This window comes from Drosophila subobscura, chromosome O (genome assembly GCF_008121235.1).
Source record: "Drosophila subobscura isolate 14011-0131.10 chromosome O, UCBerk_Dsub_1.0, whole genome shotgun sequence".
Taxonomy (NCBI): domain Eukaryota; kingdom Metazoa; phylum Arthropoda; class Insecta; order Diptera; family Drosophilidae; genus Drosophila; species Drosophila subobscura.
The window spans coordinates 22,891,541-22,906,721 of NC_048533.1; the positions used below are offsets into that span (position 1 = coordinate 22,891,541).

Consider the following 15,181-nt stretch of genomic DNA (forward strand, 5'->3'; position numbering starts at 1 on the left):
TGCGCATCATTTTCCAACAGCTTTGTTGCTGCTCGCTGTAATTATAACAAGGCGCAGCTTAAATTAGTTGGATGTGCTGGCCGGAGAGCAGAGAGACAGAGCGACAGGAGAGGGAACTACATCAGCAACCTGAACTCCTGGCCAACCTTTCGACCTGCGAACCTTCCGACCTGCCAACCTGTGTGCTGGTTCCGTTTCGGACTCCGGACCTGGACCTGGGCATTCATTAAGGCAGCTCCTCGCTCGCTCGCATGCGATTTTTATAGCTGCCGTTCACATTGTTTGGTGTGGCCGTCCCTCCACCCCGCTCGCTGTGTGTGTGTTTGCTGGTTAGTTGGCTGGTTCGGGGCCGTGTTTATTTGGCTCTTTGTTTAGTGCATTTTCTGTCAACGTCAGCGTGATTAGTTGTGCCATATTGTGCACGCTTTGTTCTCGGCCTGGGCCATTGTCATCGTTCCGGCTTAGTCCGGTCCATTGGGGCTACGGGCACACAGCCGCAAATACAAATATAAATATGAATTTCCATATAGTACAAGCCGCACTGGTAGGGTGAGAGCGTAGAAGTAACAGCCAGTATCAGGTAATACCAATTAACAAAACGCCGCGAGACACGAACTCGACCCACAAAAAATTACACACACAGAGCCCGGCACTTGACTTGGTTCTGGTGCTGGCTGGTTACATCATTAACGGCATCGTTTCTCACACACGGCAACACATTAGAACACTTTAAGTTGCAACTAATGAGACTCCAAAACATAATTGTTGGCATTTAGTTAGATGAGCGGCGCCAGAGTTGACAGACGCCACACACACACACTCACACACACGCAGTAAACCCGCTCACACAAACACGGATACAGGGCGCCACCCGCCCACTCTGACACTCGAAAAGTGACACGGCATGAAGATGAAGCAAATAAACAGCAACAACAAAAGCACAAGAGGCAGCAAATACGCCATGTTGCGGCGAGCTGAGGGGAGGGGCGGGGACGGGGCCAGAGCTGGACTGCATTAGGGAAAAAGCGGGACAGTGGCGTGGCGATGGGAGTGCATGGGGGTATGGGGCATGAAGCACAAGGTGGACAGGACAACGAAAACAAATGCACCTAATGACACAATTTCGCACTCACACTGAGGCACACACACCAACACAGCGACAAACTGGAGCATTCGAACGATGGAAACTGTTATACAAAAAAACCTAAGAGAGTGCCGGGATGCCCTCTCTTTTCGCAGCACTCGCTTCGTGGCCGAGGCAGCCGATGCTGCTTCGATGCGGCGAATCCGGCAAAGTGGCGATGGTCGCCTCGTCACCTTGTCGCCGTCGGTGGCTGGAGCATCGTGCCAGTTGCCAGCAGCCAACAAAGTGAAGCAGTTCTGGCCCAGACCCAGAGAACCATCGGCTGCGAAAAGCCGGCAAGTGGCAAAGTGACGCGAATCCAATTTTTGTGCTCGTCCGAACTGAATCCCGGCTAATGTGATAATCGAAAGGGAACCAACCAACAAAGATTCGCCGAAAAGAAATCCCGCTTCTGGGAGTTGCTCATCGAAAGATTGTCTGACGGGTATTCGGGTATGTTTCACATGAATTTCATTTTACATTTGGGATTTGTTGCCGCGGGAGTAGAAGCTCGAGGAGCAGGCATCTCAGCAGCGGAGGATGGCTGGCCTGGCCTGGCCTGGTGTGGTGGCAAGAACCGGCACTGAAAGTAACGCCATCAAGTTTCAAGTTTCAACTTGTAACCTAGTTTTTTGTAATGCCAGACGCTGTACGTTCCCATCTACCCTTATATACACCCATGTTGTTCTGTGCAAGTGTGTGCGTGCTCGTGTTCATCCTGGCGCGCTTTTCTTGCACTTTACGCTGGCGCGCTGTTTTCCGCCAGTTTTCGCCAGTGCTCGTTGCATTTGTGTGTTTGGGGTGTGCTGCAATACATTTTCTTGAATTTTTCCGTACATTATTCATGCCGCTACCAAAAAAAAGCATAGAAAACAAGAAAGCAACTCGGAAAAGTGCAATGGCAGCCAGGAAACTGGGGGGCGGGGGCGAGCAATTCTGTGATTTGTATGAATGCTGCCATTAAGCTGACGGCGGCACAAGCACAACGACAGCGACAGCGACAGCGATTCTCTGGCACGGTCTTCCATTACGTGCCATTGCCGCAGCGGCAGGAGCAGGAGCAGGAGCTTCCTATAATGGCAAACGGGGCGTATGCGTAGCGCGAGAACCAGCCATTGCCCGTACGAATGGCACGAGGCGTACGTACGCGTGCTGTTCTGTGTATGAGCCAAAAGTTTTAATCTGTACGCGTATTACACAAAAGTTTTCGCCTTCCTCCAATGTATTCAATTGGCTTGAGTTTTATTTAAAAAACAAATGGTGGCAGGTTCGCCCCGCTTATTTTTGTGTTTTTTGTTTTAAATGACAAGAATTAAGATAACAAATTCGCAGAACAGAGCCGATGCTGAGCCAAAGTGAGAAACATAAGCACGAAAACAAAGTAAAACAGCGTTAAGGAAAATGCTGCGAAACTTTTTCTCAGCCGAAAACAAAAGGCCGTCAGAACACGAGCGGGAAATTGTAGCGAAGCGCAAATAGAAAAGCCCAACAACAATTGGAAATGCTTAAGCCAAAGTCGCGAGACGCTGTCAAAGTCAGGAAGCCGCGTGGCGCGGGCGGAAGTGCCAGACAGGGCCGGGCTCAGGGCTGACTCTGCCTCTTCATTTGCCTTCGCCTTGGAAAAAGTCTAATAAATTAAGCAATTTACATGAATTGTCGTTTGCTATGCAGCAGAACCCAACCCACCCAGGACAACTCATTTGTACAGGAGCTGGAGCTGGGCTTGGGCGTGTCGTAGGGCGGCAAGGGATTTGTCAGAGGGAAAAACTTTGCCACTCGTTGACAATGATTCGGTCCCCGGGCCCTGGCTGCTGTAGCAGCAGCAGCAGCCAAGGTAAATCCAAGCAATTTGTTTAATTTCATTATATTTCACTGTCGCTGATGTTGTTTTGCAGTTGCTTCCATTGCCTTGTATGCGCTTATCTCTGCACATTTGCAACTTTTTCCGCTCATCCCCTCCATCCAGTTGTTGGCTGTTATTTTGCCAACTTTTGGCCGTGAAATTTATGTGCATATTTTGGCCATTCTGACTTTGAGTTGTTTTCCTTGTTGCACACACTGCTAAATGTCAACTGGAGTGCTTGGGGCAGTGGCCATATGTGGAGCTAGCAGCTGTAGTTGTATCTCTGTATCTCTGGCTGTTGTCAAAGTTTTCTACGAGTATGCCCCCGCACACCCCACACACACACACCACACACCACACACAGATAACCAGCAACAGTTCAAAGTTTCCTTTTTTGTTTATTTGCTGCAGGGGGCAGGGGAAGGGTAACTTTTTCGAGGCTTAGAGCTAATTTTTCGCTTAAAGTCAACATGTGGCACAGAGACCTAATCAAACTATTGATGGTTTGACTGATTGTGGCAGCAGATGGCAGTGTTTTTATTGCCAAAGCGACAGGTAAAACGTAAAAGTTGTTATACCCACACACGTGGCACGAAAAACGAAGGAAAAACTTTCCAGGACTTTTCTTTTCTTTTCTTTACTTCCTTCATTTTGGCTTTAACTTTTTGGCAAAAGTTTTCGCTTTCCATTTTGTGGCACAGGAAATTGATTTCTGATGGGCCCAACTCTCCGTTCCTCTGCGAAATGGAACCCTTTCGGGCAGAGACACCGCTTGACAAGACTTTGTACTGCTTTTGTTTTCGTTTCGAATGCGTCACGGCCTTGATGGCCGGGTGCCCGGAGTCATGGCCCCTGTTAGGTGTTGTAACCCCTTTGACATGCGTAAATATTTTTCTTGCACTCTGTTTCCTCACAACTTTCCTCACATGCTCTTTATTGATTTTGCATAAGCAGCAAGCTGCGGCGCCAAGTGTATGAAATTGAATCTCACATAAAACGCTGCAAGTACTTTGCATATCAAATCAAGTGTACGACTACGGGGCAGACATGTTGTGTGTGTCTCCCATCTATCTCACAGCTGGCTCTGGCCCGTGGTGCTGTGTGGACTTGTGGGTAAAAACTTCCAGCGGAATTCCAAGCCCAGACCAGGCCAGCAAGAAGAGAGATTAAACGGCACATCTTGTTTTCATTGGGCACGGCCCTACCACTCCAAGCATTTCTTGACCATGGCAAGGGCAAAGTTTCACTGGCCGCAACTTGCACTCTAGCACTTAATCAACAACAAAACTAAATGCGGTCACTGCCAGAGCTTTGTCCAGAAATTCTCGTGCTCAGCCCCAGTTCCAGTTCTAGCCCCGGAACCTGACGAATGTGTAAATAGTCGTTGCAGATGCCAAAGTTGCCAAAGGCCACATGCAAATGTTGTTGAAAACATTTTCCAATTGCATAAAGTTTCATTTTGTCCAAAAGTGCTCAAGCACCTGCTTTTGGTTTTCTCTGCTGCTGCTGGTTCTTGGAAAATGATTTCTCTCCTCTCCTCTCGGCTCTCCTCGTTGCATAATTATTTTTTTATGCCCCAACGAAACACACATTTTGTCACTTGCTGAGGGTAAAATGGCATTTTTTGCGCTTATTTAAGCCATTGCATAAATTTCATCCGGAAATGAATGCCAAGCCAGCCCCACCCACCCACACATACAAGTGTGTGCAAGTGTTTGAATGAGTGTGTGGGTGTGTGTGTGTGTGGGTATGCAAATTTACTTTGCGGCTGGTTGGTTGGTGACAGAGCCAGCCCAGGGGCAAGTGCAGGAGCTGGTCTGCAGAGCATAATGTGTGCTGGCTGGCCCTTAGCGAGCAGAGACAGACGTGTTTCAGACATTTAGCATACTCGCATAGCCACACACACACACACTCACATGCCTCATCACGCTTCGCCCCGACCCGACCCGCTCCAATGTCAAAGTTGCCCCAAAGAATGTGAGCAAAATATTTTGCGAAATAAGGCGCGAATGAAAAATTTATAAAATATTCAAATAAGCATTTTACATTTTAGCACCGCGATAGGGAAATACCTACACCCGCTCAGGACTCGTAAAAAATATCTGCGGCTATGCCGGAGTGTTTCTCGCAGCAAAAACATTACCAAAATATGCAAAATTTTAATAAAATTAAGCAGAATGCAGAAAGCATTCGGGACGACCTCGAGATGGGTGGCGGGATCAGCGGGGCGGCGCTGAAGTTCCATCGAAACTTTTGCCTAATGGAAAACCAAACCCTCAAAGTTGATCCATAAAATCCAGAACGTTTCAGCAGTGACTGCAAAATAAAACAATAAAAAATAACGAAGCAGCGAAGCAACAAAGAGAGCACCGCAAAAAAAAAACTATTTAAGTTTTAAGCGTTTGACGCTTTACAACCGCAAAATGTGGACACAAAGTTTCACACGCATTCTCCGCACTCGTTAGTCGGGACTCCCCCTCGTGGAAACTCGCAAGAAACGAACGGGACCGCCCACGCATTGCCATGTTAACCCCCCCAGTTATAGAGTCAAGGATAAAATGCAAAAGTGCCGAAGTTTTAATTTAAATTTGAGCTGCTACGCGCAGAAAAAAAAAGATAAAAAATATGATCTCGCGCGTGTGGAGCCGAAAGGGAAACTTTCCCCTCTCCGTCTCTCTCCCTCTCTCTCTCTCTTTCTCTCAATCTATCTCCCCCCAGTCGCCAATAACTCAGGGCGGTTCGCAGAATAGATACAGAAATTGAAGTTCTTTCCCGGCGAGATGCAAAGAAGGAGAGTCGAAAAGAAAGCGCCGCGCAAGAGTTACGATGCCTTTGAGTAAAACACTTTCTGCGGTCGCCCGCCCAGCCGCTGTCGAGCTGCGCGGAGCGTTATCTACATAACTCATACGCACTGTGGCGCGCCCAGGCCAGACCAGGGCAAGGCAGACCAGGGCAGGGCTGGGTGGTAGTCAAGTGGCGGCACTTTCGCCTCGCCACCGCCGCATAGTTTATTCGTGCAGGGAGCTGGAGCTGGAACAAGAAGCGGCAGACGCCAAGGGCTGCAAAATTTGCAACACATGGCGGGAGGTCTCTTCCTCCTCCTCACACGCTCTCGCTCTCGTATGAAAATACCCCACAGACACCTCCCAGTTAGACACATGGTGCGATTTAAGCTTACGTAAATATGGCGAGGGTTTCAGCTTCCACTTCCCTGCCACTCGCAGTTTTTCTCATCTTACTAACATCCTCTGCTCCCGCTGGCTTATCGACTTGCGCCGGTGGCAGGTAAACTCTTTGGCTTCTACCCGGGGCCGACGGCTGCACTGCAGCACGATTCAGGTATTATCTATGCATGAGTGTTTTTAATTTCTCCTCTGGCTCCTCGGGCCCTGAGGTCCCGCTTAAGCTTCAGCCAACAACTTGTTTAAGGCTACTTTTTGGGCATGCTGCCATCCACCTTAAAAATCCACATTTTAGTTACAAGAAGTACCCGAAAATCTCTTCTCAGTACATAAGAGCAGCTTGTGTGGCCAAATTTAACTCTTTCGCTCGCAATCCATCAATGCCCGACAGATCCTGCGCCTCGAAACACGGAGCTATCCATTTCATGTGGCTCACTCATCTCATTCACGCCCACGCAATGGACCGCCAAGAAGTGGGAGAATGCAAAGAAGGAAAAGAACAACAAGGGCCAGACTCTGCTCCACCCATCATTCACACTAGTTTCCATGACACTGGCAGAGAGCAGGCTGGAGGTTGGGAGTGAGGCTTGTGTAGTTTTTCCGCCCATGAATGGCTGAATGACAGCCGCAATGAATGGCTGGACCAAGGACTGCGGTCTGCGTACTGCGACCTGCGGACTGGGTAATGGGTAAACCGACGCAGCCAGGTGGCGGTGGTGGTGCCAGAACGAGCTGTGTGACTAATGCAGGGGCATTCAATTGACACGCTGCGTGCCCCAGCAGCAGGAGCAGCAGCAGCAGTCGCAGACAATAGGCAGGTAATAAAGCAGCAACATCAACCACAAACATGATGTGCATGCCTTTGCCACTAGCTAAAGAATCGAAGAACGACAAACAAAGGCAAATGTCTGGGCTGGAGTAAGGCTTTGCCTTGCCTTGCCTTAGCCTACTTTGTGGCACGGCAACCACATGGGAGTCGTAAAATATCGGATCTCGGAAGAGGCAAAAGCCAAAGAAAAGTCGCACAAAAGTCACAAATCATTTAATTTGCCATAAGAAAAAGTATTTTTAGAGGAGGGTCGACAGACGCAAAGGAATGTCTGGGTCAGTGCATTCAGCGCTAAGCTTTTCGATGGGTTGCGCAATTCCATTAACTTGGCAATTTTCAACCTGAGCATGGGTCTGAGTCAGTCAATAACGAGACCCGCCAGGAGTTTCCTTCCGTCCTTTTTACCACGAACTCATTTGTTTTCTCCTTCATTTGTGTGTGCGGAATTATAAAAAACGCAATAAAATGGAAAACCTGAGCAGCAGACAATGAATGGTTTCCATGGGTGGCCACGGGTAAGGTGGGTGGGTAGTGGAGGAGCTGCTGACAGCTATGCTGTGAGATGTGGCAAATGAAAGTTTCACTACTGATTGAGTCAATGATGATGCCATTAAAAGTCGCAAATTGATGTTTTTGTTTCAAATGTGTCAGCCAGCCATCGCAGGCATGTGTGGGTGTGCCTGTCTTTGCATGTGTGCTCCCAGTGTGTGTTCCCTGTGTGTGTGTGCCAATTACAAGCGTTAGACGCTGTTATTCGCATTCTAACAACGGAAACAAGCCAGAGATTTATTTTTGATATTTCCGCTTTGGTGAAGCAGCAGCAGCAGCAGCAGCAGCAGGGAGAACAACAACAGCAGCAGCAGGGAGAGCATAAGGGAGAAACTTTTTCGATAAAAATGTAAATTTATAGGATATGTGTGACAAACAAGCTACAGTCCCTCACATACACATATATACACGTATGCTGTAAGTATATTCGTTCGATTCAAATGCGAATGACAATAATGCTCATGTTGTCGTCGTCGGTTGATGAAGCAACCAACTGGGAGGGCGACACAGATAGCGTGTTGGAAAGGGCCTGGGGAACTGGCTGTGATCTCTGCTCATCATGCACGACTTGAATCATATTTTTATGGTTTTTTATCGACAGATTTTGATATGCCAACTAACAACAATTCGTTCATTTGACTGGCACCGACGCGTCGTTTGCTTTTTTTGTTAGTTAGTTGTTGTTCATTTGGCTGACATGTGAACTGACTTTTTAGTAGTTTCCGAGTGCCTTTGCTTTCGTCTTAGGATTTCATTGGTTTTATGTAGCGTTACGTGAGGATGTAGAGGCTACAAAAAACTTTTGGGCATAACATAAAAAATTTATCGCATAAGCACATAATTCCTTTGTGAGGCGATTTGTAGAGAAATAAACATGCTCGGACATCATCTCCCGAAGACGAGACGAAACGAGTCTTTGACTTTGACTTTGACTTGGACGTAGGTGGAATAGACAATAGACAGCATAAAAAAAACATGGTTTAATGGCCAAATTAAATTGGGCTCAGACATAAAAAGTTGCCTCAAGTGATGATGGCTAACATGGCTTTTATTGCCGGTGCTTTCGGTGTACGTGTGTGTGTGTTTGTGTGTGTGCCAAAGAGTTTTGAGAGCTTAATGATATGTGAGCCATTTGCAGAGAATATTCTCACATTAAATATTTTACTCAAGAATGCCAGAACATTCATTTAACTTTATATTAATTTTTAATTAATAATTATTTGCTTATTGAATAAGCAAAACTGTGCTAAAATTACCAACAGACTGCGCCATTTATTTAATAAATTAATCAGAAATGGCATGCAAACAGGCAACCAATCGGTAATTAATACGAAATAATTGTGTGTTCAACTTACGGCATGAAGAGTAAATAAATTACGCAATGAAAATGCCATTTTTACCATAGCGAAAGGTAAAAAAATTAACACTATTCAATGTAATTTGCAAAGTAAACAGGCAGCGTTCGGCTCGAAGTGTTGAGAGCGGCACAGAACGAAGAACAGGACATGACAGGAGCAGTGCAAACAAAGGACCAAGCATAGCGAACCCGAAGACAACGTTATTATGTTGAAATTATGCGCTACAAAGTCAGGCGACAAACAGAGCAGGGACACAACCTGAGGAGACAGAAGGGCTTTAAATGTCCCATCAGAGATGGACCAATGTGTGAGGGGGGAGTGGGGGATAAAACATATTTTTAAATCAAAGCAAAAAGGGGGGGACAGAACCGTAACAAACCTAACCGCTATTAGGCCATATTGAGTGTGGAGTGTGGAGAGCGGGGAGCGGTGGCAAATCCAAAAAGGTTACAAATAGCTATCATAAAAACTTTATTTGTCCAAAGGATTGAAAACAAGAGTCGGCCAAAGGACAAAGACGTCGACGACGCCCTATGCATGCCAAAGTCGATGTCCCATGCCCAATGCCCCCATACCCTTGGTCGCCATATCCTTTTTCCAATATAATATGTTTGGTCCACAGAAAGGGGGGTGGGCAGGGGATGCGGACAAGCGTGTTTATTGTTGTTTATGTGCCATGATGCTTTCTCCCCACAATTTCCAATCCTCAGACTCCTTTGATTTCGTTTATTCCTTTCGTTCCATTCCGCTTTTCGGGGGCTTTTCGATTGCCTTTGTTTGCTGTTGTTAAAAAACATTTATGCGCCATTATCAAAAGCAATGCGACACCCACACAGATACGGGATGGAGACACACCTACACCCACACACACATGTTGCTTGAGGGTTCGTGCGGTTCACGCAGCTGATCTGGCCGTGGCTGAAGCTGTAGCATCTGATTATTGCCAGGGATTAAGCTATAATTGCGTATCGCATTTCGGTTATTTGTTTCCATTCCACGTCCGCAGTGACGCTAGGAATCCCCGCTCCACCGCTAATGGGGAGAATTGGTTATATTCCGGCAAATGGAAAATGCTTCGGATATCATTAGCGGGCACCCCCGCGATGTTGCAATATGTTTTGATGAGCTTGTGAGCCCTTGAGCCTCTGCATTTGCTGCGCTTCATAATGTTTAATCTTGATTTACCCTCCAAAAGTGTGCAGTCTTAAAGTTACACCCGCCGAGGAGTGGTTGGGTGGGGAGGGTGAACTCAATCAGGAAACCACACACACACACACACACACACACACACACTCTCAGTGAAGCGTGTCGAGGGGTTAGCAGGCAGCCAGCAGCTGGAATCGGTTTGAAAATTTCAGGCATATTTGGCAACGGGTCATTAAATACGGAAATTGAGTCAACAAAAGCCAAAGACGCCAGGAAAGAGGCAGGAAGGATATACACAAGCCACCAACACAAACGCACTTCCCACAATCGCACACACACACAACACACACACACACACACCACACACCACACTTACATGTGAATAGAAAGCTGCAAAACTTGGAAGTTGTTTTTTGCCATTGCCGTGCTGCTGCTTGGCCTGGTTGGGTTGGATTCGCTTGCAAAAGTCAGGCCACATAAAAGATGCCTCGAATTGGTTACTCGTTGTTGTTGCTACTGCGAGTGCTACGGCTAGCTGCTTGCCCTGCCTAGGCTTTGATTATGTAACCTTTGGCTGGGAAACGACGAGAGCACAACACATGCAAGCCTCACCGAATAATTGCTGCCCCAGAGAGCTCAGGGAAATGCCTTCGATTGGCTGCCAATAGCAGAGAAACATACCAACTCTGCCCCCTGTCCGTTCTGTTTCGTACATGTGTATGTAAGCGTGTGTGAATGTGCTTGAGTCAAAGGTTAAACTGGGGAGAATGTGTTGATTGTGGGTCAAGCGTGAAAGCGGTCAAAACGTACTTCCCATTACTATATTTAAATTGTTGATTTTGTGCAAATGTTTCTGTTGCTGCACTGGGGATAAATGGGAGGAGTTCAAAGAACAAAAATAGCAACAATGATGAGTGCTTTTATTTAAGAAAGTTGTTCTAAATATAAAAGAAAAGTCAATATGATAGATCCTGTCAGAAAACTTTTTGAGTGCTATTTTTGTGGGCATGTTTACCCACCAGTAGCTGCCACCCTAGGGAACATTCCTCCATCCAATGTATTCCTTATTTAACAAAAAAACTTCTCAGTGAAAACAGATTGTGCTTGTGTGCAAGTCATATGGGAATGTGGAGCTATAATTGAAATAATTGTTTGTTATTTGGAACAATCAACGCAGCAGGTGAGCAGCAAACTTTCACTGCGTCGCCCTGCCGTAAGCTCTGTGCCCTGCTGTGCACCCAAAAATGCTCATTAAACTTTCGGCAATGGCTGCATATTTGTTGTCAAAGAAATAATTATAAATTATAATGAACACACACAGAGGGCAATGGTGATTTTCCTAGTTGAAGTTAAACATTCAACATGTAAGGCTGTGTAGCAAAATGCTTATTAACCAAAAGGGAAACCGCATGCGACAGTGCAGATGAATTGATTGGAGTAGGGAGTGGAGGAGCGTGAACTGTTAATTGCGTTAATTAGATGGTCAGGTGAGCGCTGCGAATGTGGATGCGAATCCCATTGAAATGTGGTTCATTTGAAGTCGGCTCCGCGACTGCTCCTGTTCTTGGCGTTGCCATGGACCAGACTCCCCTTGGATGAGGGCAACCAAAGGGGCCGCCTGGCAACTGTGGTCGCCGTTAACTGAGTCCTGCCGCACAAAGACTCAGTCTCAGGCACATGCCAAGCACTGGGGTCCTGAAGCATGCAATAAACATAATTAAAACGCCTTAAATTTACGCTACAGAATGCCAAGAAAATTAACTTTTCAGCATTGTTGGCGACAATTTCATGCAAGGCCTCCTGCTGCAGCGGCAGGCTGGTCCACAGACACAGAGACACACACAAGACACAACAGGCGCAATTAACATATTTTATCAATCTTTTTTTCTGGCCGGGCCTTAAAACAACCCCGCTCCTGCCATCGCCACTTACGCAATTTAAATAACTCAAGTGGCAAACGGCGCAAAAGAGCAAAGGACACTCGAAGCGGGCACACAGGAGTGGCAGAGCAGAAGCAGGAGCAGGGGCTGGTGCTGTTGCTGGGGCAGTCAGCCAGGAGCCACATGGACGTATGGCGGAGTCATCGCCATCGCCATCCACATAAACACATTAACACTTTGCGTATGGTGCCGGGGAGCGGGGTGGCGAAGGCGAAGGTGAAGAGTCGCCGGGGCGGGTCAAAGTTGGCCAGGCAACATTAAGCCTGCCTGCCAAGTATTTTCATTTTTTCGCATACATCGCTGACTCGGTGTGACTGCGGGGAGGAGGAGGTAGGGTGCAAGGTCGCCTAGCAGCAGGCTCACGCACTTGGCGGATAAACAGGATCCGCAGGATATGCAGACTCCGCCGTAACGCAGAGTTCCTGCCCCATAAATTACACTTTAATTTTGCAGCAATTTTTGGCCACGGCTTATAAATCAGCGGAGTTCGCCGAAGGGGGGCAGACGACAGCTGCCGACTGCCTTCTGCCCGCCAGCCTGCTCCCCTCCAGCACTCACTTTGGCATCCTCTGGGCCACTCGCAATATTGAAATTTCAATTTAATTACATAGAGCGAGCCATACTCGAAAAAGCACGACCCAACCTCAGGCCCATGTGCTCGAGAGCTGCCCGCAAAATGAGCTGTCGTTTTGGGTCAAAGAGCCTACAACAGCAGGAGCAGCAGCCAGAGCAGGAGAGGGGACAGGGAGGGTGTAGGGAGGAGCAGTGGCAGCAGGACCAACACCAACAGCAACACCAACAACAAGGTTAGATCTGCTCACTTGAACTAAACTGCTCGGCGGTTTGGCTTAATTTGTTGAGATAATTGTGCCGAAATTATATTATTATTAAATTCGCATCCGTTATCCTCTCTTTTTTTTGGTGGCTCTCGCCTTTCATGCTTATTATGAAAATTGGATTTCAAGTGCTCTCTGTGGGTGGGAGTGGCACTGGGAGAGATGGTTTATGTGGGAGGTGGGCATGGCTCGAGCTTTGACCTTAGCTGGGGTTCTTCCTCTTTACGTAATTGGATTTTGTGTGAGATTTGGGCTGGGAAGCAAAGAAGCAAAGGAAAATGCCAAATAATATTAGCTCTTAGGCTCTTAGGATCTCCATCAGAGATGCAATCCTTTTTTGCTGAGAACCCGATACCAATACAACGGACACTTTTTGTTCAAGCTCTTAATCTTCAGCTTCATCTTATTTCTTTTGGCTCATTTGTACATTTCGCACGCTCAGCGAATCGCAGCTCGCATTAATTTTTCTCAAGATTAAATGCAAATGGGCGTGGCAGCAGAAAGTAGCATGAAAAACGGGAAAGCGGAGCAGGAACAATGCACATCATTCTCTAAGCTGCTGCTGCGAAAGGCTTTTAATTAATTCGCGGCATTAAAAGTGGAAACAGAAGCCAAAAGCCGCGCCACAGATTCAAAGTCAAGTTGCCTCGCGGCAAGCAATAAACGAAATCAGCAAAAAGCTGCAAATAAGAGAGAGAACGAGAGAGAGAGAGTGAGAGAGTAAATGTACATGAATTCTCAAAATATGATTATGAATAAAAGCCATTCATGCAAGAGGCTCAGTGCAGACCCAACCGCAAATGTGGGCAAATACGAGGGAGGCTGGGGGCTCCACATGCAACCACATGCCTGCCGATCGTGGGGCGTGCAAAATCAATTTTAAAGCGAATTTAATAAAAACGCATTTATGCGCATTTTGTGGCAATTAAGTTCAGCAAATTGGAGCCAACGAGCTGGTGAAGCCACAGCCACTGGCCCACCCCACACACATCTCATGTTGCTGCTGCTGCTGCTGCTGCTGCTGCAACATCCTCTGAATTTCTCTCCCTGTGTGTGTGCTTTCTGAATGGAAATGCTGATGCTGGCCCTCCATTTAAACGTGGGGCATGCTGCACGGAGAACGAACAGAACACGTGGTTCGTGCGGTAATTAAGCTGATGTGAAAATCTTTGACTTGGTGCGAACATTGCGAGCAGGCAATTAAATTTCAGCCCCCAAATACAGGAAGCTTAACCGAGGCAGCACTCCGCAGATCAATGCCGAAAATGTCATCCACTGCGGCGACAGATTTATGACAATTCGAGGGTCTCTCACCTGACAGCTGGCGGGTCTCTCTCTGTCGATCCGAAACTTTGAAATCAACATTTCAATTTGTTGTCGACGCATCGCATCGCGCGGCTCAGCAAGGCTGCAGCTCTGGCAATTTGGTGTGAAAAACTTGTAGCTATTTTTAAGTCATCAACAACAGTGGCAGCAGCAGCAGCAGCAACACAGTAGCAACAACAACAGCAGCAACAGCAGCAACTTTTATTGCCCATGTGCTGGGCATGTCTTGGTGCCAATTGCATCATGGCAGGCGAAATGTGTCAAGTGAGCGGTGACTGATGTGGCGAGTAACAAGACGAAGCCCTGAAGGCAGAGACACCCTTCTGTTCTCCCTCTCTTTCTGCTATCCTCCACTGAAGTGTCCCTCCTTCCAGGGTGCAGTGCATCCAAGAAGTATGCATAAAAATATTTCATTCAAGCACTCGAATTAAAAGTAACGACAGAAGTGGAAGGAGCTGGAGTTTGGGTGCTGGAGCAGCTCGGAGCGTGGCACTCCAAATGGCGTTGGCTTTATTCCGGCAGTTGTCGGAGACAGTTAACCCCACACACACACACACACTCACACACACACTCACACACACACTCACACACACACTGATACACAGATACATACGACATTCAGTCAGCTACTCTTGAGCTGCTGTCATTGTCAATGTCTTCAGACAAATGCGCCTGAGAGCTCACTGGGTTGGGAGGACAATAATTTTGCTACCGAGTGGGTGAGGCCCTGACCTGGGTGCTGGGTGGGCCCAACACACAAAAATACATTGCACGCGCAATGCTAATCTGCTTTTAATTAAAAGCAGAAAGCAACGCGGAATGGCAAGACTCTAAGCAGCTTTCTTCCGCTCGCTCCGCCTCCGCCTCCATTTCGCATTTAGCTAATTGTCTTCCCTTGGCGGCTTTTGTCATTTGTCTCTGGCCAAAATATGCCAGAGACAAGCATGCAGATACACACTCGTATGTGGAAAATTTGCGCCCAGAAGAATGGCAGGAATGACAATTACAACACAAATGTTTTGCCACACTGACAGTGACACATTTGGCAT

At 47.2% G+C, this 15,181-nt stretch overlaps 1 protein-coding gene across 1 annotated transcript; it reads right to left on the reverse strand.

Annotated features, from left to right (window-relative positions):
• Window positions 1–631: 631 nt before the first annotated feature.
• Window positions 632–772, reverse strand: LOC117899266. The gene has a single exon (XM_034809160.1). The coding sequence runs from the start codon at window positions 770–772 to the stop codon at window positions 632–634; it is 141 nt and encodes a 46-aa protein (XP_034665051.1).
• Window positions 773–15,181: the final 14,409 nt, after the last annotated feature.